The 27,921-nt window shown below is 41.3% G+C and overlaps 5 protein-coding genes across 5 annotated transcripts in view; 1 reads left to right on the plus strand and 4 right to left on the minus strand.

The window, feature by feature from the left end:
- The window catches only part of LOC134179590 (coiled-coil domain-containing protein R3HCC1L-like), a 9,532-nt gene extending 8,588 nt beyond the window's left edge, over nucleotides 1-944 (plus strand). The window contains exons 7-10 of the mRNA XM_062646529.1: nucleotides 1-33; nucleotides 103-198; nucleotides 482-622; nucleotides 749-944. The exon at nucleotides 1-33 is cut by the window's left edge and continues 38 nt beyond it. Coding sequence (XP_062502513.1) covers nucleotides 1-33; nucleotides 103-198; nucleotides 482-622; nucleotides 749-798 — 320 coding nt within the window. The 3' untranslated portion in view covers nucleotides 799-944. The remainder of the gene's footprint in view (nucleotides 34-102; nucleotides 199-481; nucleotides 623-748) is intronic.
- A 134-nt stretch (nucleotides 945-1,078) lies between these two features.
- LOC134179600 (probable small nuclear ribonucleoprotein G) lies at nucleotides 1,079-4,325 on the minus strand. Its single transcript, XM_062646538.1, has 3 exons — nucleotides 4,227-4,325; nucleotides 4,015-4,037; nucleotides 1,079-1,410 (listed from the first exon to the last, which is right to left on the minus strand). Exons 1-3 carry the CDS (start codon nucleotides 4,259-4,261, stop codon nucleotides 1,232-1,234), a joined length of 237 nt encoding a protein of 78 aa, XP_062502522.1. The 5' UTR covers nucleotides 4,262-4,325; the 3' UTR covers nucleotides 1,079-1,231.
- A 497-nt stretch (nucleotides 4,326-4,822) lies between these two features.
- LOC134184604 (uncharacterized) lies at nucleotides 4,823-8,484 on the minus strand. Its single transcript, XM_062652344.1, has 5 exons — nucleotides 7,997-8,484; nucleotides 7,745-7,933; nucleotides 5,913-6,858; nucleotides 5,205-5,473; nucleotides 4,823-5,140 (listed from the first exon to the last, which is right to left on the minus strand). Exons 1-4 carry the CDS (start codon nucleotides 8,435-8,437, stop codon nucleotides 5,229-5,231), a joined length of 1,821 nt encoding a protein of 606 aa, XP_062508328.1. The 5' UTR covers nucleotides 8,438-8,484; the 3' UTR covers nucleotides 4,823-5,140; nucleotides 5,205-5,228.
- A 3,086-nt stretch (nucleotides 8,485-11,570) lies between these two features.
- Nucleotides 11,571-12,960, minus strand: LOC134195652 (mitochondrial disaggregase-like). The gene is made up of 3 exons (XM_062664717.1): nucleotides 12,801-12,960; nucleotides 11,775-11,898; nucleotides 11,571-11,714 (listed from the first exon to the last, which is right to left on the minus strand). The coding sequence occupies exons 1-3, from the start codon at nucleotides 12,806-12,808 to the stop codon at nucleotides 11,571-11,573; spliced, it is 276 nt and encodes a 91-aa protein (XP_062520701.1). The 5' UTR covers nucleotides 12,809-12,960.
- A 5,795-nt stretch (nucleotides 12,961-18,755) lies between these two features.
- LOC134183125 (death-associated protein kinase 1-like) lies at nucleotides 18,756-27,913 on the minus strand. Its single transcript, XM_062650594.1, has 10 exons — nucleotides 27,846-27,913; nucleotides 26,646-26,769; nucleotides 26,487-26,585; nucleotides 26,270-26,365; nucleotides 24,889-25,020; nucleotides 24,734-24,832; nucleotides 22,894-22,956; nucleotides 22,188-22,832; nucleotides 21,939-22,127; nucleotides 18,756-20,128 (listed from the first exon to the last, which is right to left on the minus strand). Exons 2-10 carry the CDS (start codon nucleotides 26,766-26,768, stop codon nucleotides 18,989-18,991), a joined length of 2,586 nt encoding a protein of 861 aa, XP_062506578.1. The 5' UTR covers nucleotide 26,769; nucleotides 27,846-27,913; the 3' UTR covers nucleotides 18,756-18,988.
- Nucleotides 27,914-27,921: the final 8 nt, after the last annotated feature.

Here is a 27,921-nt window from a genome sequence, read left to right on the forward strand (position 1 = left end):
GCTGCCTTCTTATTTTCTCCTCATCTGCTGCAGGTGACAAGCACTGATTTACATTCAATAAATAGTAATTTATATAAATTGGTTTGTGGTACCCTGATGTAGCAAAACAAGCTCTTGTGTCTCCACCATCTTTTATGAAGGTGCGTCCTGCATCTCAAGGCTCCTTGAACGCACGTGCAAAAGTCAAGCAGATTCAGAGTGAGTGGGTGTGGCTTTTTTTGACTTTTTGTTCACACACACACACACACACACACACACACACACACACACACACACACACACACACACACACACTGCAAGCACAAACACAATGCACAAGTGGTGTGTGTGTGTGTGTGTGTGTGTGTGTGTGTGTGTGTGTGTGTGTGTGTGTGTGTGCGTGCTGTCTCCCCCAATTGTTTATTGTGCTCAATGTCCCACAAGTTAATTATTGTATTTATTTATATTAATAATAAAATGTTATCTCACGTGTTGTGTGTAGATAGTGCAAAGCCTGTGGAGCCGAGACCGGAAACGTCGGCTGTGGTTGCTAGGCGACTGGTATTGGGTTCATTAGGAATTCGAAGTTCTATAGGGAAAGAGAAGATAGAACGGGAACAGCGACAGTTGAGGGAAGCAAGAGGTGGAGAAAGTGTGTGTGTGTGTGTGTGTGTGTGTGTTGGTGTGTGTGTGTGTGTGTGTGTGTGTGTGTGTGTGTGTGTTCGTCCATGTCGACTGTTATTGCTAATTTAAATTTAACAATATTTAGAGCGTAAGAGGGAGATGAAACGAAAGCAGAAGGAAGCGTGGGGCGACTGAAGCTAAGTGAATAGTATATTGTCCCTATACAGAGTTGATCACCCTATACAAACCTTAAGATGGACTCCTTTCTAACATTGAATTTAATATGATTAGTTTTGTTCAGACATGTTGTATCAAACATTTTTAGTAAGAAATGTTAACCACATCAAGTCTCATTGCTTGTATGTGTACAACACGTGTAACATTTGTAACGTGCGTTAATGTCCTTAGCGCGCGTTAATTTATTAACGCGCTTTAGCGATTAACGTGCTTCTCCATTTCAAAACCCATACAGACTTCACACACGTGTCTTACAGCAATCACATACCAGTGGACACACTACACTACACTAGCAAACATTTATGTTGACCCGCTCCACGTTCAAACGTAAAACTCTGTATAACAGAGAACGACAGCAAATCTTAAGACTATGCTACACGTCTTGTCTCGCTCAGAAGATCCTCTCTAGGGCTTCGATCATGATGATGCTGTTGCCGCGGATCACCACACTACCAATCCCGTGTCTCTCCTTGTCAGAAACCTCCTCGACGGCCTGATCCAATACCAAGTTCATGAAAGGGTCGAAACCTCGTAGAACACCAATAACATTGCGATTCGCATTCAGCTTGACTGCATGATATAGAAAACAATTATAAATGATCTTGGACAGACTAGCCATCTGTAATGTTGACAATGTTATGTGGGAGTATGTGTAATTTGTTTGCCCACTGTTAGTGGGTAAATATAAAAAAATTTTAAAAATTAAAAAATTAAAATATAAAAAAATTAAAATATATAAAAATTAAATATAAAAAAAATTAAAATATAAAAAATTAAAGTATAAAAAAATAAAATATAAAAAACTTAAATATAAAAAATTAAAATATAAAAACTTAAAATATAAAATTAAAATATAAAAAATTAAAATATAAAAATAAATATATTGTATATTTTTCCTTTATTCTACAATAGTTTTTTTTGAAGTAGGCCTTTTAATGAAACAGGGTCGTGGGGAGGAGAAATTAGAAGTTCACGTGTACACACATATATATCCCAACTCCAACCCCAACACGGCTATCTCTATATCCCAACTCCAACCCCAACACAACTATCTCAAAGTGACCCAAAAATATCGTCACTACTGTCCAATGCTAGTCTCTCTAAAACCATCTTAGAATTATAACGACAAACTTTGATGGACAACTGTTGATGGAGGTATGAGATGGCTTGGCTAACAGTCCGGTGGTTATGCAGTGCTGGTCTCTGTGTAATTGATTTCGAAACGTCGAGGCTGTGAGATGACCAGAGGCCAAAAGTTTCAACCACAATAGGATGGAATATTCCTCCTGCTGCTGTTACAGACGCTTGGTGTAAATCGTCCTCTGCCTCCTCTCCTGCTTTAGCTGCAAGGCCTGACTGATTTGAAGCTCTTACGACTAAAGAAGGTTGGAAGGAGTTTCTTACAGTGATGTCAAAATGAGTGGAGTGTCCTTGCTCAAAATCTGGATGATAGATGTCTCCTGGTCTACTGTTTGAATATCCATTGCATCTTTGTTTCATTCGACAGTTTGCATTGTCGTTGAAAAATCACTTCAGCTAGAGCGTTGTGGTGTCTATTTCTTAGGTTGCCATTACCACAGCCTAAGAGATGATCACCATGTACATCCAAACCTGCCCGCATGAGCAACGTTTTGATTGTGGAGGATATGGAAAGTGGTATTCCAAGCCCAACTGCCCAGAGATGATGAACTCACGCATGGCAAGGCAAAGATTATGGTTGGGTGGTGCCCACAACCAAGCCCCAGCACAAGACGACAAATTGTGAGCAGTGTCGAGCACGATCTCTCAGACTGTAAAGCTCCTTCAATGAAGAGCAAAGATTATCATCATCCAGCACGCGTTGCAGTTGTGTTTGAGTAGAAAAAGCATCATCGATTTCAGGGCAGTTGTTGGGTAACGTAGTATGAGGAATATGTTTTGCCTCTAATTCCCCTGGAAATACAAGCGTTTCGAACATATACGACAAAGTGTCAACTTTGATCAGAATAAGAATACAGGGGGTGGAGGAAGATAGCTGGCGGGTGCTATTGCAGCTGCCTAGGAAATCCAAAGGTGACGATCTACTTGCATCTTGTAGACCCAGTCCTCCTGATTGACAGGCAGCATTGCTTGTAACCATTTCAAGTCCGAAATTGAGAAACAAATGATGCTTTCAAGGCAATGGGATTGATTAATGTTGAAACAAACAAGCTGCTGCATGGCTTTGTCTGGCGGAACAGTTCTTAACAAGTGGGAAATTTACAGACAGATATCATAGGCAACTACGCAACAAACGTAATTGTATCTGAGCGTCTTCCAATGCAAGTAAATGTTCTTGGCAGTCACTGACTTTGTCTATACAATTCTTAAAACAATTATTGAAAAATTCGGCAGAACCATACACCGGAGATCCTAAAAATTCTACACCTCCTATCAGTAGCAGAATACATTCGATGTCTTCCGGGAAGTTGTTGAACTGTTACAGGTCACCAGATGGCCAAAACAGTTCACACTTTCCAGGATTTACGACTAATCTGATACGAGAACCTTTTGTCTTCAACTAATGGTATAGGTGTGCAACATCCGTTCTGGAACCAATAAAAGTCCCGTCGTCAAGGTACCAAAGACGAATTGGAATGTTTCCACAACAGCCAATCTCGTCCATTAATTCCATGACTACAAGAGAAAAGAGCAATGGACCCAGAGGGACCTCTTGTTGAACTCCTGCTAACGCACTTAATTAAGCAGTCTTCCCCAAACGGAGTTCTCATTCTGCATGATAACACCATTCTACATGTACCCATGCAAAATCTCACGCAGATCCTTTTTCTTAAACTGTTCAAGAAAAGATGGGTGCCAACAACTGTTGAATACGTTTGACACGTCTATCTTCATGTAACAGAGACCAGGATTGTGGTCATGATCTTCTATGTATTTAGACAACAGATGCACTGCAGCTGCCATTTCAAACGTTACAGACCTGTCATCACTGACTGTGTTCAACTTGACTAGACAAATTTAAAAAATAAAATAAAATAAATTATTAAAATTATTTATCACTAATAAAGATTATTACAAAGTTAAAATGTAACAAAATTTAAAAATTAAAAATAAATATTCGAATCATAAAAATTATTGAAATTAATATTTTAATCACTAATAAAGGTTATTGCAAAGTTGAATAAATTCACTGACTGTGAAGGCGCTTGTCCATGTACCTGAAATTAAACAGACACATAGATTACCATCAGCAGAGAGCCTCTAGAGACAAAGCGAGCGCGTGAGCGTCTCAGCTAGGGTGAAGAAGTCGTCAAACCGTCGCGGAGGCGGTCGGCAGTCTAGCATACTTGGAGTTCGCATCATCGAGCGCGAAACGTTGTAACTAGTCGTGTAAATGCGTCTCTTACTTTTTCAGATCCGGAGGTCGCGCTCTACCGCTCATTTTCGAACACGTGGAGACGACGTTCACTCAACGTCACGCACGCGCAGTAGACTGACATGTCCTCGAAGTTCGTTGCATATGCGCAACGCTTTACTTAATTTTTAAAAACGAAATTTTGTGTATTTAATTTAAAATTTTGCTACGACATGTAAGCTTGAATGGCGTGTTAGCTAAAGTCTATGGAGCCTAGAAAGTTGTTCTAATAGTAAAAATTTTGTGGTTGCTTGGCAGTGCAGCCTGCTGCCTATACTGAATTCTGAATATACTCAGGGTATAATGTCGTTGTCATGACAACTAAGAATTTGTTTCTTTATTGTTTATTTATCAAGGGAAAACGATCACTACTACCACTATGAGTTGATAGTTGTAGTGAATTGCATGGGTAGTGACTAGTGAATGATTCGTATCAAGTGTATGTTGTTGCAGCTGTACACAGGATTAATTGCTATTGTACAGTGTCTAGCACTTTGACACAAACACACATGTATACCATGCTGGCAACATACACTTGAGTTTTCTTCAGCTGCAAATCTCTGTATTGTTCCAAACCTGTTTGTTTTATGAACCTCCTTTAATTAAGACAATAGAAAGTATGAACTCAAATTATCATTCATTTGTCAGTCTGTCCTGATGGTAAGCTGATACAACTTGAGCATGACCACGTGTATTATCTACTTGTTACAATTTGCTGAGAGGAGACAAACAATCGTTCAACTGATCAATCTCATACAATTGACAAAATGTGTAATAATACTCTAAAGTGTTCAATAGAATGATTGAATCAATACAATAAATTGTTTCTAGAGATCAGACATAGAAGACGATCATTGCCTCTCACATAGCCTCCTGTAGGTACTCTGCTAGGATGACGACGTTTTGCTAAATGATGACAACACATCTTGTCAATGTCAAACCATCTATTAGCATTCACATATGAGTTTACCTCTTAAATTCAACTTTCATTTCTTCACATACTGGTGTAGATATTATAACACATCCTCAACAAGTCCTCTGCCGTCTTGCTTCCTCCATCTTTTGTCCTTCGTGCTTCAATGAGAGCAAGCAATTTGCCAGTAGAATACGGTATATCAAATGTTTGTCTTCTGATCTCATCACTGTTGAGTCCCAATACGGTCAACCCAATTTCATACCACTGGCTACTGCAGTGTTTAACAACAGCATCTCTTATAGACTTGAAATCAGGCATGTTTCCTACACACAAAACATGTCATGTGCTATAGACACAGAAAATTAGCATCATATGTGGATGGGTATTCTTGTGAAGCCAGACCGCTTCCTTCTAGCCATCTGTAAGGCAAGGAGATATCCCCTTTTACAGATAGCAAGAAGAGTAGAGGACAACACAGTGCCTTTAATGGATACTAAAGCAATAGCTTGCATGTAATAGCACAAATGGGTCAGTTGCTTGTACAACATGGTTTATCTGTCTACTTTAGTCACATACTGATCAATTGTAATTGTAGTTAATTGTCACAATCAGCAACTCTATGCTACTGTACACAATAAAATTGTCATGCAGTTACTAAATATGAGTGAACTGTTGACATTGGAATATCAAGTGTGTTTGTAATAAAATTCATATCAGTGCAGCATTTTATTACAACTTTGTGTGGATGAAAAATCAAGTTACCTTGTTGAAATGTAAGTCCCAAGTGAGAAGCTTCTACTCCCAATTCCCTTAAAACATTTATTTTCATATCAGCATTCAAAGTCACATTGCACTGTCCAGTCGCTGCTCTGCTGGATACGACCAGCAGGTCACCAAGACTTTCTACCATCAGCTCATCACCAACTACTTGTTTGACAGCAGCATGTGCTCCTTCTTGCTTTGCTTTTGCTTCATCGATCTCCTTCTGAGAGTAGGTAGCGACTTGTTTCAGTTCTTTGTGTTCCTTCAGATGCTTTCTGCTCAGATATTCAGTCTGATATTCAGTGCCCGGACTGTAGCTGTCTAACATATCTCTCCAAAGAGACATGACAGTGTCCAACAGTGAAACACATTCTGCTTCTGTTTGCTTGCCTCCACGACATACAAAGTCGACAGAACGAACAGGATCTATCATGGCCACCAAACACTCAATGAGATTATGAACTGTACTGCATTGTGATAAGATCAGTCCATCCCTCCACAGCCTTGCCTTTTGATCCAAAGTAATGCAAACTTTAGATTGAAACATGCAGAATGTAGATGGACTGAAGATGGTCGTCTGACTTCTGCACACTTGACGTCGACCGACATACACTTTCTTACTCTCATCTTTCTTCCACATGACAGACAGATCCTTAGGAGGCAAGAGAGCTGGAAACATGTACGTGTTGTCTCTGCCTTCCACTTTGAAGCAGATACCAAGAGATTTGTTGATAGCGAGAACTTTATCTGTGTCGAGTTGAACAGCAATCTTGTGATCTCTCAAGAAATGATCGATTGCCGTTTTCGCTTCTTCTTTTGTTACTGTGCCATCATTTCTCTCTGACTTGACATGCCACTTGAAATCCTTAGAAGCAACAATAGGACCGATGGCATATTGATGTAGACAAGCAGGATTGAGAGCAACCACATCACCAACAACAGCAATCTACACACATCGTAACATTAGACATAATGGACAAATGTTAAGCCGTCACCCGGTGACAGCTCCCCATCCCTAACAAGGCCTCTGTGTGCTACCATGACTGTCTGGGCCAGCGCTGATGATCCACCTGGAGCTTGGCTAGAGCATCATGGGGTACCGGCTATGGCACAGTTCTGCGACTGGACGCCAATGACCACACATACTCGTCTGCTGCAGAATATTATTTTGCCAAGCCAGAGATCCCAGTTGATAACCAGGTACTCATTGATGCTCCTGAGTCAAGAGAGACAATTGAGTGTAAGTTCCTTGCCCAAGGAAGTTATGCTATACCTCGCGATCACACACACACACACACACACACACACACACACACACACACACACACACACACACACACACACACACACACACAAACGACCAATGTCAATTTAAGCCCTTCACGTTATTCAACGTCCACCATAGAGATCAGTTATGAAAATGGCTCACATTGTCTCTAGAGACAAGGCCGGGACTCCATGCACTACGCACTGGCATAGGGCCAGTTCTGACAATCCACATGCAGCTTAGCCAGAAGCACTGACAATGGCGCAGCTTTGGGACTGGACACCAAGGCCTACACGTAACCATCTGCTGCATGATGTTACTGCCAAGGTAGCTGTCATGTCCACCCCAGTCATGACCAGGTGCTCATTTATACTCCTGAGTTGAGAAAGGCAATTGCGTATGAGTTCCTTGCCTAAGGGAATTACGTCTGTGCCCATCCTGTAGTTGAACCTGCAATCCAAAACACACACACACACACACACACACACACACACACACACACACACACACACACACACACACACACACACACACTGAACGATTAAACAGCTGCTAGTCATCTCACCTCTCCTGATTCATCCAGAAATCCAACTACCTTCTCTACAACCTCCTTCTCTTGTCCTGGACATGCTTCTTGCTCAATCCTCTCCATGAGTGTTGCCGTCTCCATGAATGGATCTTCTTGTTTCTTACGAAGAGAAGGAAGCAACTTGGACACGACTGGCTGACAAAGACGAGGATATAGAGGAGCAGACTGTAACATAACTATATGAATTAGCTAACAAACAAGTCCAATAGAAGAACTAGTTTTGATCACCTCCTCAAGTTGCTGCTTAATGCCACGTAATAACTTCTTCAGTTGTTTCATTTCAGGAGATTTGCTCTGCCTGCAGTCAATAACCAAACATTCTTGAATGATGTTGATCTTGCCTTTGAACAGATCACAAATGTAGTCGACCACACGCTGCAACACACGCTGACCATCACAACAATAATCTCCTCGACTGGCCATTATCAACACTGTCGGTATAAACTCTCCATCCAAACAGGATCTGAGAAATGAGAGCCAGTACTGAAGTTCATCTCGCAACTCCTCATCGCTGCACCGTCGTCTCTCCTTTCCTCTCACTAGACTCACTAGCAAGATGAAGAACGAGCTGGATGGAGAGAAGAAGAGGCCGTGGGTTTTGTGGAACTGCTTTTGACCTGCGTGGTCCCACAGTGAGACAAGACCCACTCCTGGAATATAGGCTATCATCACGTTGATACCAATTGTGCGTTCCTCTTCACAATCTGGGTTGTCTGCTTGATTCTCATTTGTGAAATTCGTTTGAACCATCCTCGTTTGAGAGCCTCCATGAGTGTCGTCTTTCCTGCTCCTTCTCAACCGATGAAACACAACTTGATGATTTCTGGTCTCACTGTGCCCTCAGCAAACAGAACAGCATACTTCTGTTTATCCTGACAATACAACCCATCCATTCTACACATACCACCATATCTCACTACATAAACGTCTCACTCTTGCTTTCCTCAGTCGTCTTCTCAGTTTACCATCAGCCAGTTGATATGGTCTCTTACCTTCCTGACAACATAACACACACACAAATAAGATAAGATGGTAAAGTCAAATGTTCAAAGACAATACAAAATATGAACTACTTCAGCTACACTAAATTCCATTTTTCATTACAAATGATTCGACCCACGAATTGGCAAAGAAAATGGTTGAGACATAATGTAAACTAGCCTAGAGATGCCATAGTTTTGTAGCTTTTACTTCTTCACAAATATGTCATTATTATGACAAAGAAGAAAAAATGTGCTTGTTGACAACATTAATTAATGTTTGAATAAGTCCATATTTGAAAAATAGCCTTGACCCTCAATACCATAAAACAAACATCCTATAGCATCACCCAAAAGCCACATGTAGATGTCATACTCACACATGCTTGTGTCACTGTGTACCCACTCACGTTTATATGAGACCACACTTGATGCCCGACAATAATAGCACAATACATTCACAGCCAACACAAGCTAGTCAGTTACATTGCATCTGTTCCTGACAACTGTGTGCTTTTACAATGCTCTTAGAGTGGCTGCTTTTCTTGTTGAGAGTTGAAAATAGAAAAGATTTAGTGATACGTGCTTCAACTTTGTTGCTTCTAATTCATAGTCTTGACCAATACAATTATACAATAACTGCCTCCGCTGGAACGACAGCCCCACAGCAGTCTTACACAAAATGCACTTTACATTTTATGGACATTTCCATACATCTATTTCAAGACTTTACAACAATTTAAATCTCAATTGTTGGTAAATAGCACAATACACAAGACAGCAAATAATATGCATATTTTGTAATACAAACAAATTGCTTTACCTCATTTCTAAGCAGACAAAACAGTTTAGTAAATACTTGATCAGTTTATCCAACTTAACTTAATTGTTGCTACACTTACCTAACATTTGATATTTGATTGTCACTACACCTACCTTGTCTGAAGCATCGGCATCTGCCTTGTTGGCCAAGAGAAGCTCAACCACATCACGACTGTCATACTCAGCAGCATAGTGAAGTAAAGTTCGTCCAAACTGCATCAACAATACAATAAATGTCATAGAAATGATTCACAAATTCTATTTCTCACGTCATCCTTCCATGCTGCTCCCAGCCTTTCTATAATATTTCTTGCAATATCTACACTCTTGGATTTACATGCCCAATGAAACACAACAGGACAATTCTACACACACCATAAACTCATACAAATTCACTTTCCTTGTTCAACACAACTGACTGTCACACACCTCAACTTTAACGTCTTCAACTCTTTGAGTTGCCAACAACAAACGACCAGCTGTTAACATGTGACCTTCATCCATAGCCCAATCAAATGCAGTCAAACCAACCTAACCATATACAATGCATATTAGCAATGTGTTGTCCAACAAGCAATCAATGCACTACAACTACCAGCAGACTATCCATCACTACTCATAATACAACACCATGTCTGCTACTAAACACTCATCTACATCTCCTGCTTCACCATACACACAATCAACACTTTCCAATATCAAATATCATTCACAACCACATTACTAAGCCACCATAATTGGGGCGAGACCCTTTCTATGTGTACTGTACTGTGTTGAGATGTGTGTGTTGGCCAAGTGAATGGAAATGATGTTGATTTTGAGCCAATCGCAAACATGATGGTTTGTGATGTCTCACTGCAAGTGTAAGTGTAATAGCTGCATGGTCATCTAGGTTTGTCTCGCTTAGCCAGCCCCTCCCCTTTTCAACATCCAGATGGTGGGAGAGGGTCTGGAACAGTTCCTTTAATGTTGTCGTGTTGCCACTTCACCAATAAAGGATGAATACTGCTATGAGCTAAGAGATTGTTTATAGCAGTCAGGTGACATTGGCTAATTACTGATGGAAAAGCTGTGGTATTCCAGACCTCGTCAATTCAGCTTAAACAAAAATAATCAGTCTTATATATGACAATATGATAAATAGGCAATATTTGTGTGTGTGTGTGTGTGTGCACGCGTGCGTGCATGTGTGTGTGTGTGTGTGTGTGTGTGTGTGTGTGTGTGTGTGTGTGTGTGTGTGCGCGCGCTAAAACTACAAACTCAATTGGCATAGAGACTCTGTACACAGACCAATTTCAACCTTTTAAGAAGAACAGTGTCAGTCCAATCATTTGTTAGCTGCATGGCTTTCATTGCCTCCTCTTTTGCCTTATTGCCATTTGACTGTGTGCAGGCCGCTTCTTTCCATCAAAGCATCACAATGATTGCCTTAAGATGACAGTTTGCAGCAAATAGGAAAATACAAACGTATGCAGTGCATGATTGTATGAAAGAAAAAGAAAATGCAACCTTTTCAAGGACATTACCTTAATATGGAAACTTAGTAACTTGCTTAAAAACTAGATACTTTCTAATCTTTCCTGGATGAAAAACAGGCTGCTCAGCTAGAAGAAAAGTCTAATCGGCTGTTGGCTGCATGTGTTTCATCGAGCCCCTTTTCGAGGTTATGGTCAAGTAAGCAAACACACTACACCTTTATATACATACATCTGTATTACATGGGCAATGCTGAAGGACTCTACTAGTTTACGTTATTAATACATTCATTTTAAAACATAACTTCTCATACTCACACATCACCACATCAAACTGCATCACATACACTCACCCTATCCTTCTGTCCAGCATCAGCATTTGATGATAAAAGGAAGTCAACCATTTCATCATTACCATGACTTGCTACCATCATTAGAGCAGTGCTACCCTGCAATGACAATAATCGTGTTTAATTGTTTGTCTCTACTGTAATATCCATCCTATCACAAATCTCATCACATCATTTAAATCTCATTCTCTTCATTCATTCGTTCACTCTCAACACTTACCCAAGAATCAGTTTTGTTCACATCTGCCCCTCTCTTCACTAGCAGCTTACATATAGAATAGAAGTGTCTCGCACAAGCTGTCACAAGTACAGGCCATCCCTATATCAGAGTGAGTTGTAGTAAACAACAATAAAACGAGTCACTCAATCAATAACATACTGAATCACTACAAGCATTTGGTGAAGCTCCTTCACTCAACCATCTGTCAACCTCATCACCTTCGTTTTTCCTTACAGCAACGTCTAGTTGGCTATTCAATGTTCTGATGTCTCTCTCACTCATTCTAACATCACAGTAACACATCAATAACAATAAATCCTTCCAATTTCATTAACAAACGACAATTCACTCAACACGTGCTCTCAATCCAATCAGTCCACAACCACATCAACCCTTTACTCATACTCACATCACAATCTAACAATCCATTTGCTCTAATCTCTAACGTCCCACCAATTAACTCTCTCATACTGGCTGTGTTCATACTAGTAGGGTTTAGAACTGGGTTTGCTACTGACCAATTACAATAATGAGGTCAGTTTACAACAGGAATGTGGGTTAGAGTAGGCTAGCCTACGCCTTCCGAAATGTAGGGTTAGTGTTGGGTTTAGCGTTTGTCAAAACATTCCAGTTTATTCATACTGCGTATCACAGCAATGAATCAAAGAAGATTGCTCTATTTTGTGTTGCTCTGGCAGTTTTTTTCTTGAGCAAATCGAATCCGCAGCACGACTTGCGGAATTCTGTAGTGAAAGACGTTGTCGCATCCGTACATTCAGGCAACTGTTGCTGTTCTATCACACGCATTTGGTCTCTACACCTAGAGAAGGCACTGGAAGACGGAAAGTGGTTGAAAGACGTTTCAATTCTTGCGAGGGAATTGAGTAGCGTAGCTTGAGTACATGACACAATCGGTTGCAGTCTGCTAGAGTTCACACAGCTAATTAGAGGCAACTGGACGAGCTCAACATGTGAGAACACACCTTGCGCATGATAGCACAGCAAAACCCCAACTCAAGTGTGAACACGGCCACCGTCTACAATACACCCTACAACCGCACTAGATTGCAAATGCACGATAGCATCACAAACACGTCGAGACGTGAAAGTCTTAGCCAGTAGACGGGTTTACAAGCAAATAAGAGAAACCGTGATTGTGTGTCGTGCTCATCTCTTTTCCCTAACCTTCTCATACAAGATCAAACTGTCAGTCTTAGTAATTTCTTGTGTGCTTGTGCGGTCGGCAAAGCTCTTTCGCACAAACGAGAAATTCAACGAGATCTTCTGCCGGGATACATCGACGAGTTGGCAGAAAGAAACGTTGCGCGTCTCACTCACCTCTAGACCCACTGCTCTCCGCTACACGCACTTTCGTCGCCGCCGCCGCTACATGTTTGTGTCCGCCCGCTCACACAACCAAAAAATGAACTTGTTGCTTGCACGCGCCGAATTTCATTGACAAACCTGATTGGCTCGTTGACATCTTCTCATTGGTCGTCGCTGATGACAGAATTGATAACTTGAGTGTTGACACGTAAATTGATCCCGCCCTAATGGGCGTTGCCACGTCATCACAAAAAACCGCTTTGCTGCATGCATGCATACACGTGTACGTGATGCCCTGATAACGACGTTTGATAGCGACTTGGCGTGCAGACATACTTGCTTATTTGCTCTGCAACTAGATGACACGTGCACTTGTGAGTACAGTAATGTATTCAACCAGGAGAATAGAAAGAGAGAAGATGGAGCGTCCATCTACTACTAGTAGGCATGGGTTAGACTCGAGCCAGTCTCTCCCCGCCTTTCTTCTTGTTGTCAGGTCATTGTTCGAATTGATCAGCTTTCTTGCAGCTTCCTCCGGCCGCCGTCTTCTCGACCTGACGCTAACTCAAACTTCGAGTTAGCATCCAAACATCAAGTTTCAAGCATCCAACTGCTCCATGCGAGCTTTCTAAAATGCCAGCAATATATTACACTGCAGTAGACCAATACAAGACGAATTTGCCTTTGCAATTTCTATTTGTACATCTGACTTTCAATCTACTTGCCTACATGTCACTTTCCTGTCTGTCTGTCTGTCTGCTAGACCTGCACATATTATGCTCATTTTATCTTGCATTATGCTATGCTGCAGTGCTCACCCAATTGTACAATTTTGCTCAAATTATGCTCACACAATTTGACACAACTTGGCTCAAGTGATTTGTTGCAAAGTAAAACAAAGTAAACTTACAACAAAACCAAACTACAAGTTTTGAAATGCCAACAAACTGGCTTGACATTCCAGCAAAAATATGCTTAACTGGTTTTTAATTAATGTTTGTTCTATTGTAACATCAATGCCTCATGCAATCTCCAAGTTCTCCACCATATTAATATTGCTTTAGCAGACTAGCTAGCACTTACATGAGTATACGATGATGTATTGCTCATAAACCTTGCAATTATGCTGGCTTTATGCTTGATGCTTGTCAGTACCAATGATGCTAAATGTAATGCCCGCATAATATGTGCAGGCCTACTGTCTGTCTGTCTTTCTGTCTGTATACTATACTGTCTCTTCAGTTCAAAATTATCTACGACCACTAGGCCCATCTCTCCAGTGCTAACTTATCTACTGTACAATGGACTTCTGTATAAATCACCTAATAAGTCTCTCGAGCATGTCATCCTGTCTAATTTCCTTTGATATCACTTTCATTGCATCTCTGCAATGTCACTGCCAGTTGCCGTCGCAAGTAAGTTTTGAAATCCATGCTGTTGATTTTTCTATTGTCGTCTTTTGATCATTGAAATATCTGATGCAGAAACTGCTGTCCATCTTTACCCCAAATGTCCAAAGTGGTCAAACAAAGAGGACCACATTAGGGTTAGAGCCACATGGATGTTTTTCTGAGCTGTACGTTCCTCCTCCTTTTTCTTCTCTCATCGGAGCCACTGATCCACTGCTTTGTGCTGCATTTAAAATGATGTCAGGACGCCAAAGGTGAGCTATGGATACATCCAGCTCAACACTGAATTCAAATACAAATATGCATGTAACACACAAACCCTTAGAAATCCGGCAATATCGTTGACATGATGTTGACAGACGCCTTTCCGTGATGTCGGTGTCACCTCCCCAAACTATACAGAAAAACCGATTATGTAAATACACAACCAGTCAACAAACAACTAAATGGTAGCAACTATTCATTGATATCAATATAATACAAATGTTTGTTGTAGACGTGTTCTTCAGTTTTGATCTTAGAAAACTCACCCAGTTGATAAGAACAAGCTTCGGCAGGTTGGTGTTTGGATCGGTCACTTTGCACCATCCGTATTGTATTTTACTGCCGCTAAACTCTTCGCCCAATTCCTCGATGCCCCATCTGCAATGAAATGGATATAACGTTCATACAAATTAATTAAACCACGCCCATACTTGCATGTCTACAGCAGAAACATTGCTACTGGTGTTACCAAACATTCAAGAATAATACCATAAGGATTACATACTAATTAATATCAACTATAAATTTAATACAAAAGTTTATAATTTTAGACTAAATTTTAACGCATACATAATAATCCAATATATTTTCTACTGCGCATGCATACAGTCTTCCAGCTAACTCAATTCCCTGCAAACTTTACATGCATAAAAAGCTGACCTCCAGTCTCAATCACATTTAGGTCGTTCGTCTGTTTGTCACAACCGAAAAGCACCCTGAAGACGAACACAAAAATGACAAAAAACACATTTGACTGACGCATGCGCAATAGATCTCTGACATGAACATTTACTGTGCCTGAGTAAACGCGCAAGCGCAGTTGCATGGGAGCACCGACCTCGCCCACTCTCAGATGCAAGAAACAACCCTTGGTCACGGCTCAAAGGCAGTAAGCTATGCACATAGAGAAGCCTACCTCTACTTCTGTCCATGTCTAGAGAAACTTTCAGTGGAGATCCTTCGATTGCGACAGCACGATATTCATCGTCTGACTCAACCAAGATCGTATTCGGTTTCGTCTTACCAAGCTGTACAGCCCACGAGAATGGTTGCGTGTGTCAGTTGTTAGCTAGCCACGTGCGAGATGTTACTTCTGTAGCCATCTTCCGACTTTCTGTGTGTTCATACTTGAGATCTATGCTATATATATATGTATATATAGCAAGTAGGTCACTACGCCTGAATGCACCAGACCTGCACGAGTCTGTCTTCCGTCGGCAGTCACGAAATCAATGCACAGTACATGACACAGCTAAGATTAGGTAGTGCGTGCATTGATTCTTCGCAGCGGACATTGTAGAAACAAGCGACAGCAAAGGTATTGGAGTCCAGTAGTCCAATCCAGTCCAGCAGTCCAGTCTAGTTCAGCAGTCCAGTCCAGTCCAGCAGTCCAGTCCAGCAATCCAATCCAGTAGTCCAGTCTAGTAGTCCAGTCCAGCAAATCCAGACACCCTTCAGAGCAGTGGCGTAGCTACAGGGTGGTCTCGGGTGGCACATGCCACCCCAAATATTGCTGAGCTTTACTCTAAAACACTTCTTGAGGTAACCGTAATGGCAGCACTATTATACAAACAACATATTGCACTGTCTTTTTGGTATTATTCATAATACAGTCGCAATTAAGTGCCCCCCAGACTTGCAAGGCCAGCTACGCCGCTAGTTCAGAGTCAGTTGCGTGATTTGACTTGCTCTTGAAGACACATATGGGCTACAACCTATACGTATACACACAACCGCTATGTCCAGGAATGCCTGTCTACACTGAAGTTTACAAGACTATTTGTGTTTGCCTGAAGAAAGAATGCCTGCAGTTTCTTCTATATTAATATTGTAAGGCTTAGGTTCTAACATGTTGATGAAACATTGTGGCAGATTTAGATGACAGAGTATGAACAATAACACCCCAACGGTAAGGCTCTGTGTAAGTCACGCTCATAAACATCCGGGTGCACACCCTAGAAAGTAGTATATACACGTACGAACCCACATGTAGTGATAACAGTGATAAGTAACACGTAGCTAACTGAAACGTCTTGTTTGAGTGTCTCAATATTGAGATAAGTACCGGCAATTCTCACCTACAAACACATGTGAAGGCACGTTTGCATCTTATCTTAGTCTCTTCGTTGGTCAGACACAATGTCCTACTACTTCATCCAGCACTGGACAACCGCTGCTTTTGGTCGGAAAATACCGACGTCCGGCCGTTAATTCCAGGCCTGCGCATCAGACCTCTTATCTCGTGCATTTCGACCAGCAGAGAGTGAACCAACGATGCTCTAGCCATTCATCTCAGTTTCTCGTCAAAACTATGAGCTACAGCCAGCCTGTATATCTAGATACTCCGTGCACATGATGCACGATATACGGCACAGTATGGCTGGAATGAGAGATCCGGGTTTCTGACAGTTTCATGGGTTGTGAGTGGGCGTGTCCAACCAGTGTTACTGCATGGGCACACTTCCGACTCGGTCATAACTGAGTCATCTCACACAATCAACATTTCAAACATTACAGACCTGTCATCACTTAGTCTCACGTAGCCAGACCCCTTTCCACTACGTCATACTTCCGGGCGAAAATGTGGTCTGGTAAACAGCTTTTGATGTCGCTGTGTGCCATGTAGCCAGAAATCGGCTATCTAAAGACCAGATTTGGTTTCTTAACAGACTGGTATGCAAGCAGTGCAATCCTGTCTCAATTAGCTTCTCTTGTTTCATAGAGAACAATTAGAAGACTACAGCTGGAGTCGTTGCTGTTTGTGAAATCTGCATGTCTACAGCTACAATTAAACGCGGCCAAGGGAATGTTGACGTCGACAGACTGCCATCTCTTATTAGGCAATCTGTAATGATCGACGTCATACGTAGCGTTGTGCGCTTGTGTCACAACGAAGACTGAATGCAAACGTACTCGATGTAAAGCAATGCACAAAACACATGAGATGATTACCCAAACACAGAAAGACGACTCGACTCGTCTTGTTTAGATGATGTCAGCTCCAAGCCCTTCAATTCCAAAACCAGATATCACTCAGTCTGGACTGTCCGCAGTTGCTCTAGACGTCAAACAGCAGAAACAGCATACAGTACGTTTGCATTCATTCAGTGTGTTCGCATTCAGTCTCCACTGTGATAGACGTATGATGTCGAGCCTGCCGACGCCACCGTGTCAACGTTCCCACGACTGTGTTTAATTGTTGCTGTAGAGATGCAGATTTCACAACACAACAACGAGTCTAGTAGCTGTAGTCTTTGAGTTGTTCTCTACGAAACAAGAGAAGCTCATTGAGATAGGATTGCACTGCTTGCATACTACTCTGGTCTTTAGTGAAGCGTTTAAGAAACCAAATCCGGTCTTTAGATAGCTGATTTCTGGCTATCATGCACACAGTGACATCAAAGGCTGTTCACCAGACTCCATTCTTGCGGGGAAGCATGACGTGGCGAAAAGGTGTCTGGCTACGCAAGACTAGTCATCACTGACTGTGTTCAACTTGACTAGACAAATTTAAAAAATACAATAAAATAAATTATTAAAATTATTTATCACTAATAAAGATTATTACAAAGTTGAAAGAGTTCACTGACCGTTGACTACACAAAATGTAACAAAATTTAAAATTAAAAATAAATATTTTAATCATAAAAATTATTGAAATTAATATTTTAATCACTAATAAAGGTTATTGCAAAGTTGAATAAATTCACTGACTGTGAAGGCGCTTGTCCATGTACCTGAAATTAAACAGAGACATAGATTACAATGAGTAGAGAGCCTCTAAAGACGAAGCGAGCGCATGAGCGTCTCAGCTAGGGTGAAGAAGTCGCCAAACCGTCGCGACGCGGTCGGCAGTCTAGCATACTTGGAATTCGCATCATCGAGCGCAAAAAGTTGTAACTAGTCGTGTAAATGCGTCTCTTACTTTTTCAGATCCAAAGATCGCGCTCTACCGCTCATTTTCGAACACGACGTCACGCACGCGCAGCAATACTGGCGCAACATGTCCTCGGAGTCCGGTGCATGTGCGCAACGGGTGTCACTAATTTGAAAAAATACGGAAATTTTGTGTATTTATTGAAAATCTTGCTACGACATGTAACTTGAATGGCATGTCAGCTAAACTTTATGGAACCTTCAAAGTTGTCCTAGTAGCAAAAATTGTGGTTGATTGGTAGTGCAGCCTGCTGCCTATTTATATGCTCAGAGTATAATGCTGTTGTCATGACAACTAAGAGTTAGTTTGTTCTGTTTGTTTATTTATCCAAGGAAACCGATTCAGACCAAAATTCACATCATGTATACACACAATGCTGCCTTGCTTTGATGATAAAATGATGATAAAATATCATGCCCACAACTACAATCATGTGGCTAATGAGCAAGTCCAAGCTCCTCCTTGACTACACCATCAATTCGACTTGGCAACAGTCCACATATCTCCAACAGCAGATCATCAATCTTCTTCACATCACCAACTTGTTCAGTCTTCACTTGAATAATTGCAGACAATTTAGAAGCTGCAGTCACTTTGTCATGACATAAGGAATTAACTTCGTGGTGACCGAAACCTAATTTCTCTCCAAATAAAGACCATTGAGATGAACCGTGCTTAATGACAGCTGCCACTACTGCAGTGGGATGGACAACAGTAGTGGTTGGCATTCTAGCAGCTGATGATGGTACACCCAGCAGGTCGCCAAGACTTTCTACAATCAGATCATCACCAACTACTTGTTTGACAGCAGCACATGCTCCTTCTTCCTTTGCCTTTGCTTCATCGATCTCCTTCTGAGAGTAGGTAGTGACTTGTTTCAGTTCTTTGTGTTCCTTCAGATGCTTTCTGCTCAGATATTCAGTCTGATATTCAGTGCCCGGACTGTAGCTGTCTAACATATCTCTCCAAAGAGACATGACAGTGTCCAGCAATGACCCACAATCTTTTTCTGTTCCCTTGCCTCCACGACACACAAAGTCAACAGAACGAACAGGATCTATCATGGCAACCAAACACTCAATGAGATTATGAACTGTACTGCATTGTGATAAGATCAGTCCATCCCTCCACAGCCTTGCCTTTTGATCCAAAGTAATGCAAACTTTAGATTGAAACATGCAGAATGTAGATGGACTGAAGATGGTCGTCTGACTTCTGCACACTTGACGTCGACCGACATACACTTCCTTACTCTCATCTTTCTTCCACATGATAGACAGATCCTTAGGAAGCAAGAGAGCTGGAAACATATACGTGTCGTCTCTGCCTTCCACTTTGAAGCAGATACCAAGAGATTTGTTGATAGCGAGAACTTTATCTGTGTTGAGTTGAACAGCAATCTTGTGATCTCTCAAGTAACGATCGATTGCCGTTTCTGCTTCTTCTTTTTTTACTGTGCCATCCTCCCTCTTTGACCTGACGTGCCACTTAAAATCCTCAGAAGCAATAAGAGGACCGATGGCATATTGATGTAGACAAGCAGGATTGAGAGCAGCCACATCACCAACAACTGCAATCTAAACACAACACAACAATAATACAGTAAATGCAAACAAACACATGCATCCACACACCCACACCCACACACAAACTCAATTAATCAGTAAACAGCTGCTAAAGTCCATTTCAGAATTATAGTCACCTCTGCTGTCACAACCGAAAGTGGGCAGCTGACGCGTAAACATAGAACGTATACTGACATCATACATACTGGTATCATTCTGCTTTATGCAATTACGCACACCCATCACATTTGTAGAATATAATACACCTGAGATAGGTAGAGATATGGCAAAATAATAACATAGAAGGTAATTAGATTTGTTATGTTATCCCAAATAGCTAGAAAAAGCTTGAGAATGTAATCTATACCCTACTGTCTGTTCCTACTTGGAAGTGAGTAATGAGGTTGAGGTCACACCACGTGCTCATTAGAGCACTAAGAGCTGCTCCAGTTATAACTTGTCCACACTTGCAACTGGATCACGATAAATCCAATCCACATCAGGAGGTGGTTTCGATCACGATCGGTTGAATTCAATTAGAAATAGTGGGCATTACACCTTCACATACACTACACGTGTAGTCAAAACATCTAACCCTCCTCACTCGTCTTTGTTCTCACTCACCTTACGTTGCCGTATCAATGCTTTCCACAAGGAAAGAGCCGACACGTACACAACGGTCATCAGTCACGTGATACCAAAAATTAGGCGGACTGGTAGGTATCGTTTTCAAAGTGCAGTGTGGACACTCGCTACTCCAATTGGATCGCGATCAGCAGCAAATCGCAATCCATTCTGGTCTAGTGTGGACAGGGCTCTAGACCATGTTATGCCAATAATCTTAAATGGTTCCAGTTGCTCTGTGTTGGGGTGTCTGGATTCGCTGTACTGGACTACTGTACTGGACTATTGAACTCCAATACCTTTGCTGTCACTTTGCTTCTACAATGTCCGCTGCAAAGAATCAATGCACGCATTACCTAATTTTTAACTTAGCTATGAATGCACTGTGCATTGATTCCCGCCTACCAAAAATATAGAAAAGAGGAGGGGCTGGCTACTAAAGACCATTTTAGAATGCGATCTTGGTTGAGTCAGACGATGTGAATGTCGTGCTGTCCAATCGAAGGATCTCCACTTAAAGTTTCTCTAGACACGGGCAGAAGTAGAAGTAGGATTCTACGTGCATGGTGTGCTGCCCTTGAGCCATCAACAATTAAGGATTGTTTCTTGTGCCTGGGGTACTTTACTCAGGCAAATACGCATGCTGTGTACGTATTTTTTGTGTATTTTACAGTACATCATGTACACTCGTAAGTAGATTCTTTGCAGTGCACATGGCAAAAACTGCAACAGTAATATTGGGGTACGACTGATTGGGGAACGATTGGAGTCCAGTAGTTCATTAGTCCAGTCCAGCAAATCCAGACACCCGATCTGTTGGTCCACCTGTTGTATCCTAATATGTCTTTCACATACAAAAGTTTGGTTTCCTCTGTAGGAAGGGCTTAGATAATTTGATAAACAAATGTCAGACCTAGGGGTTTCTAACGATACCAAGATCATTAAGTCCAAAACACAGCGAAGATATTGAAGATTTATGGGGAACAGACAGTAGGTACAGGCACTAATTAACGCTCTCTATCACTTTCTACAGCAAGGTCGGCTTCAGTTTGATCAGGGTGTTCCATACAGCATGCAGTAATAAGAAACTTGAACTGTTACATAATACTGCATCAAGTACATTATAGGGTGACATCCTAGGCCATCCCCACCAAACCAAAAGTGACTTTAATTCTAAAACAAACTTTAGTCATCTCACCTCTCCTGATTGATCCAAGAAACCAACTACCTTTTCTACAACCTCCTTCTCTAGTCCTGGACATGCTTCTTGCTTAATCTTCTCCATGAGTGTTGCCGTCTCCATGAATGGATCTTCTTGTTTCTTACGAAGAGAAGGAAGCAACTTGGACACGACTGGCTGACAAAGACGAGGATACAGAGGAGCAGACTGTAACATAAATATCTGAATTAGCAAGCAAACAAGTCCAATACAATTAGTTTTGATCACCTCCTCTAGTTGCTGCTTCATGCCACGTAACAACTTCTTCAGTTGTTTCATTTCAGGAGATTTGCTCTGCCTGCAGTCGATAACCAAACATTCTTGAATGATGTTGATCTTGCTTTTGAACAGATCACAAATGTAGTCGACAACACGCTGCAACACACGCTGACCATCACGACAATAATCTCCTCGACTGGCCATTATCAACACTGTCGGTATAAACTCTCCATCCAAACTGGATATGAGAAATGAGAGCCAGTACTGAAGCTCATCTAGCAACTCCTCATCGCTGCACCGTCGTCCCTCCTTTACTCTCACTAGACTCACTAGCAAGATGAAGAACGAGTTGGATGCAGAGAAGAAGAGTCCGTGGGTTTTGTGGAACTGCTTTTGGCCTGCATGGTCCCACAGTGAGACGAGACCCACTCCTGGAATATAGGCTGTTATCACGTTGATACCAATTGTGCGTTCCTCTTCACAATCCGGGTTGTCTGCTTTATTCTCGTTTGTGAAAATTCGTTTGAACCATCTTCGTTTGAGAGCCTTCTTGAGTGTCGTCTTTCCTGCTCCTTCTGAACCGATGAAACACAACTTGATGATTTCTGGTCTCACTGTGCCCTCAGCAAACAGAACAGCATACTTCTGTTTATCCTGACAATACAACCCATCCATTCTACACATACCACCATATCTCACTACATAAACGTCTCACTCTTGCTTTCTTCAGTCGTTTTCTCAGTTCACCATCAGCCAGTTGGTATGGTCTCTTACCTTCCTAAACATGAAACACACATCAGATGTAACAATTTATACCTGAAGTTTGTATACAATGATGAAGAACGCTGTCACAGCTACAGTAAACTCCACATTAGCATCAACATCACAGTTGACTTAGTCCAAAGTTTTTGGACAAACAGGTTGGCAAATAGCCATGGTAGTCTAACTTAGATAATATGTACTGATGCTCCGTTTACACGAGCATGCATAGTGAGCCAAGACGAGAGAGGCATTCCAGTCCATGTTTACACAACACACTCCGTAGAAGTGAGCCAATAATGTTAATGGGCGCATAGAAGTAAGCCAAAGCGTGTCATTAACGTGCCTTAGTTACTTGAGATCGTCATAGCTCACGTTTGCAATGAACAGAAGCCAAGCTGCTTGTGTTTTCTCTCTATGGATTTACAACAGTCATCTGGAGAAATGCATAGAACATATATGAGACGTCGTACTATTCATACAAGACGTAGGTCTATCGCCAGGAGATTGTTGTAGCAACAGAGTTCAAGACATTTGTATTGCACATCTTGGTTACTCCATAATCGGATAAGGCAAATAAGACAGAGTCTCCGTCTTGCTCCATGCCATTTTGTACCACATAAGCATGCACGGATAGTATTCCAGCACGCTATGTGTTTACACGTTGTATCTGTCATGAGCCAGACCTGGATATACTAAAAAATATCTTTCCTTCTTCGACGTCGCCCACAATAAACGACACTCTCCGTGGGTACCGTCCGAGGTCAGGAACGGCCAGTGTAAATTTGGTGGAGATCTGACTCGCCATTCCTGACATATTCACGGTGAGTGGAGGTGGGTTGGGGGAGGAAATCGCTTCATCACAATTGGTATACAATGTAATATTTCAATAACACACATCTGTTAAGTTAAAGCAAACATTAAATGTTCATAACATCCCTCTGCCAGGTTCTACCAACATTGAAACAGGTAGAGCTGGAAGTGTCTTCCAGAAAACATAGAGAAAAATGAAATGCCTATTCCAGTCTCAAGCAATTTCTATCAACGTCAGAAAAGCCACATTCCTAGATTTACTGTAAATGCCCGACTCCCTTTCCATTACTCGACAAAACATGTTTGTTGAAAACATCAAAATTTTCAAATAGAAAATCTTATGTAAAGAGCAACTGAGAAACCTCAAGACCACAAAATGTGCATCCTTGTGTCACCCAAAAAGCAACGTGAAGATGTCATACTCACATATGGTTATGTCACTGTGTACCCACTCACGTTTATATTGAGACCACACTTGATGCCCGACAATAATAGCACAATACATTCCCAGCCAACACAAGCTAGTGAGTTACATTGCATCTGTTCCTGACAACTGTGTGCTTTTACAATGCTCTTAGAGTGGCTGCTTTTCTTGTTGAGTGTTGAAAATAGAATAGATTTAGTGATACGTGCTTCAACTTTGTTGCTTCTAATTCACAGTCTTGACCAATACAATTATACAATAACTGCCTCTGCTGGAACGACAGCCCCACAGCAGTCTTACACAAAATGCACTTTACATTTTATTCACATTTCCATACATCTATTTTAAGACTTTACAACAATTTAAATCTCAATTGTTGGTAAATAGCATAATACCCAAGACAGCAAATAATATGCATATTTTGTAATACAAACAAATTGCTTTACCTCATTTCTAAGCAGACAAAACAGTTTAGTAAATACTTGATCAGTTTATCCAACTTAACTTAATTGTTGCTACACCTACCTAACATTTGATATTTGATTGTCACTACACCTACATTGTCTGAAGCATCGGCATCTGCCTTGTTGGCCAAGAGAAGCTCAACCACATCAAGACTGCCATACTGAGCAGCATAGTGAAGTAAAGTTCGTCCCGACTGCATCAACAATACAATAAATGTCATAGAAATTATTCACAAATTCTATTTCTCACATCATCCTTCATTTCTGTTCCCAGCCTAACAATTGTATTTATCACATCACCTCTTTGAGTTGCCAACACCAAACGACCAGCTGTTGACATGTGATGTGTTCTCATAGCCCAATCAAATGCAGTCCTACCAACCTGACCATATACAATGAATATTAGCAATGTGTTGTCCAACAATCAATCAATCAATGCAATACAACTGCCAGCAGACTATCCATCACTACTCATAATACAACACCATGTCTGCTAGTAAAACACTCATCTACATCTCCTGCTCCACCATACACACAATCAACACTTTCCAATATCAAATATCATTCACAACCACATTATCAAGCCACCATAATTGGGGTGAGACCCTTTCTATGTGTACTGTACTGAGTTGAGATGTGAGTGTTGGCCAAGTGAATGGAAATGACGTTGATTTTGAGCCAATCACAAACATGATGGTTTGTGATGTCTCAATGCAAGTGCAAGTGTAATAGCTGTATGGCTCTCCAGGTTAGTCTCACTTAGCCAGTCCCTCCCCTTTTCAACATCCAGAGGGTGGGAGAGGATCTGCCAGGTACAGTTCCTTTAATCTTGTCGTGTTCCACTTATACCAATAAACGATAAATACTGGGGTGAGCTAAGAGATTGTCTATAGCAGTCAGGTGACCTTGGCTAATTACTGATGGGAAGTGGTATTCTAGAGTTCGTCAATTCAGCTTAAACAAAATAAGCACAGTTTTATATATGACAATATGATAAAAAGGCATTATTTGTGTGTGTGTGTGTGTGTGTGTGTGTGTGTGTGCGCGCGCGCTAAAAATACTAACTCAATTGGCAAAGAGACTCTGCACACAGACCAAGTTCAACCTTTTAAGAAGAACAGTGTCAGTCCAATCATTTGTTAGCTGCATGGCTTTCATTGCCTCCTCTTTTGGCTTATTGCCATTTGAGTGTGTGCAGGCCGCTTCTTTCCATCAAAGCATCACAATGATTGCCCTATGATGACAGTTTAGCAAATAGGAAAATACAAACGGATGCAGTGCATGATTGTATGAAAGGAAAATAAAATGCAACCTTTTCAAGGACATTACCTTAATATGGAAACTTAGTAACTTGCTTAAAAACTAGATACTTACTCATCTTTCCTGGATGAAAAACAGACTGCTCAGCTAGAAGAACAGTCTAATCGGCTGTTGGCTGCATGTGTTTCATCGAGCCCCTTTTCCAGGTTATGGTCAAGTAAACAAACACACTACACCTTTATATACATACATCTGGATTACATGGGCAATGCTGAAGGACTCTGCTAGTTTACGTTATTAATACATTCATTTTAAAACATAACTTCTCATACTCACACATCACCACATCAAACTGCATCACATACACTCACATCATCCTTCTGTCCAGCATCAGCATTTGATGATAAAAGGAAGTCGACCATTTCATCATCACCATTCCTTGCTACCATCTTTAGAGCAGTGCTACCCTGCAATGACAATAATTGTGTTTAATTGTTTGTCTCTACTGTAATATCCATCCTATTACAAATCTCATCACATCATTTAAATCTCATTCTCTTCATTCATTCATTCACTCTCAACACTTACATATTTAATAGTTTTGTTCACATCTGCCCCTCTCTTCACTAGCAGCTTACATACAGAATGGTAGCGTTTATCACAAGCTTCCACCAGTACAGGCCATCCCTACATTAGAGTGAGTTGTTGTAAACAACAATAAAACGAGTCACTCAATCAATAACATACAAGATCATTACAAGCATTCGGTGAAGCTCCTTGACTCAACAATCTCTCAACCTCATCACCTTCGTTTTTCCTTACAGCATCCGCTAGTTGGCTATTCAATCTTCTGATGTCTCTCTCACTCATTCTAACATCACAGTAACACATCAATAACAATAAATCCTTCCAATTTCATTAACAAACCACAATTTTCACTCAACGCGTGCTCTCAATCCAATCAGTCCACAACCACATCAACCCTTTACTCACATCACAATCTAACAATCCATTTGCTCTAATCTCTAACATCCTACCAATCAACTCTCTCATACTGGCTGTGTTCCCACTAGTACACTAGTAGGGTATACAACTGAGTTTGCTACTGACCAATTACAATAATGAGGTCAGTTTACAACAGGAATGTGGGTTACAGTAGGCTAGCCTACGCCTTTCGAAATGTAGGGTTAGTGCTGGGTTTAGGGTTAGTGCTGGGTTTAGCGTTTGTCAAAACATTCCAGTTTATTCATACTGCGTATCACAGCAATGAATCAAAGAAGATTGCTCTATTTTGTGTTGGTCTGGCAGTTTTTTCTTGAGCAAATCGAATCCGCAGCACGAATTGCGGAATTCTGTAGTGAAAGACGTTGTCGCATCCGTACATTCAGGCAACTGTTGCTGTTCTATCACACGCATTTGGTCCCTACACCTAGAGAAGGCACTCGAAGACGGAAAGTGGTTGGAAGACGTTTCAATTCTTGCGTGGGAATTGAGTAGCGTAGCTTGAGTACATGACACAACCAGTTGCGGTCTGCTAGAGTTCACACAGCTAATTAGACGAGCTCACCACATGAGAACAAACCTTGCGCATGATAGCACAGCAAAACCCGGGCTTAAACCCGGGTTTGCTAACCCAAGTGTGACTGCTACACTAAACCCTACAACCGCAATCTAATGCAAATATACGATAGCATCACAAACACGTCGAGACGTGAAAGTCTTAGCCAGTAGACGGGTTTACAAGCAAATAAGAGAAACCGTGATTGTGTGTCGCGCTCATCTCTTTTCCCTAACCTTCTCATACAAGATCAAACTGTCAGTCTTAGTAATTTCTTGTCTGCTTGTGCGGTCGGCAAAGCTCTTTCGCACAAACGAGAAATTCAACGAGATCTTCTGCCGGGATACATCGACGAGTTGGCACAAAGAAACGTTGCGCATCTCACTCACCTCTACACCCACTCTCCGCTCCTGTACACGCACTTTCGTTGCAGCCGCCGCTACATGTTTGTGTCTGCCTGCTCAC

This window comes from Corticium candelabrum, chromosome 1 (assembly GCF_963422355.1).
Source record: "Corticium candelabrum chromosome 1, ooCorCand1.1, whole genome shotgun sequence".
NCBI lineage: Eukaryota > Metazoa > Porifera > Homoscleromorpha > Homosclerophorida > Plakinidae > Corticium > Corticium candelabrum.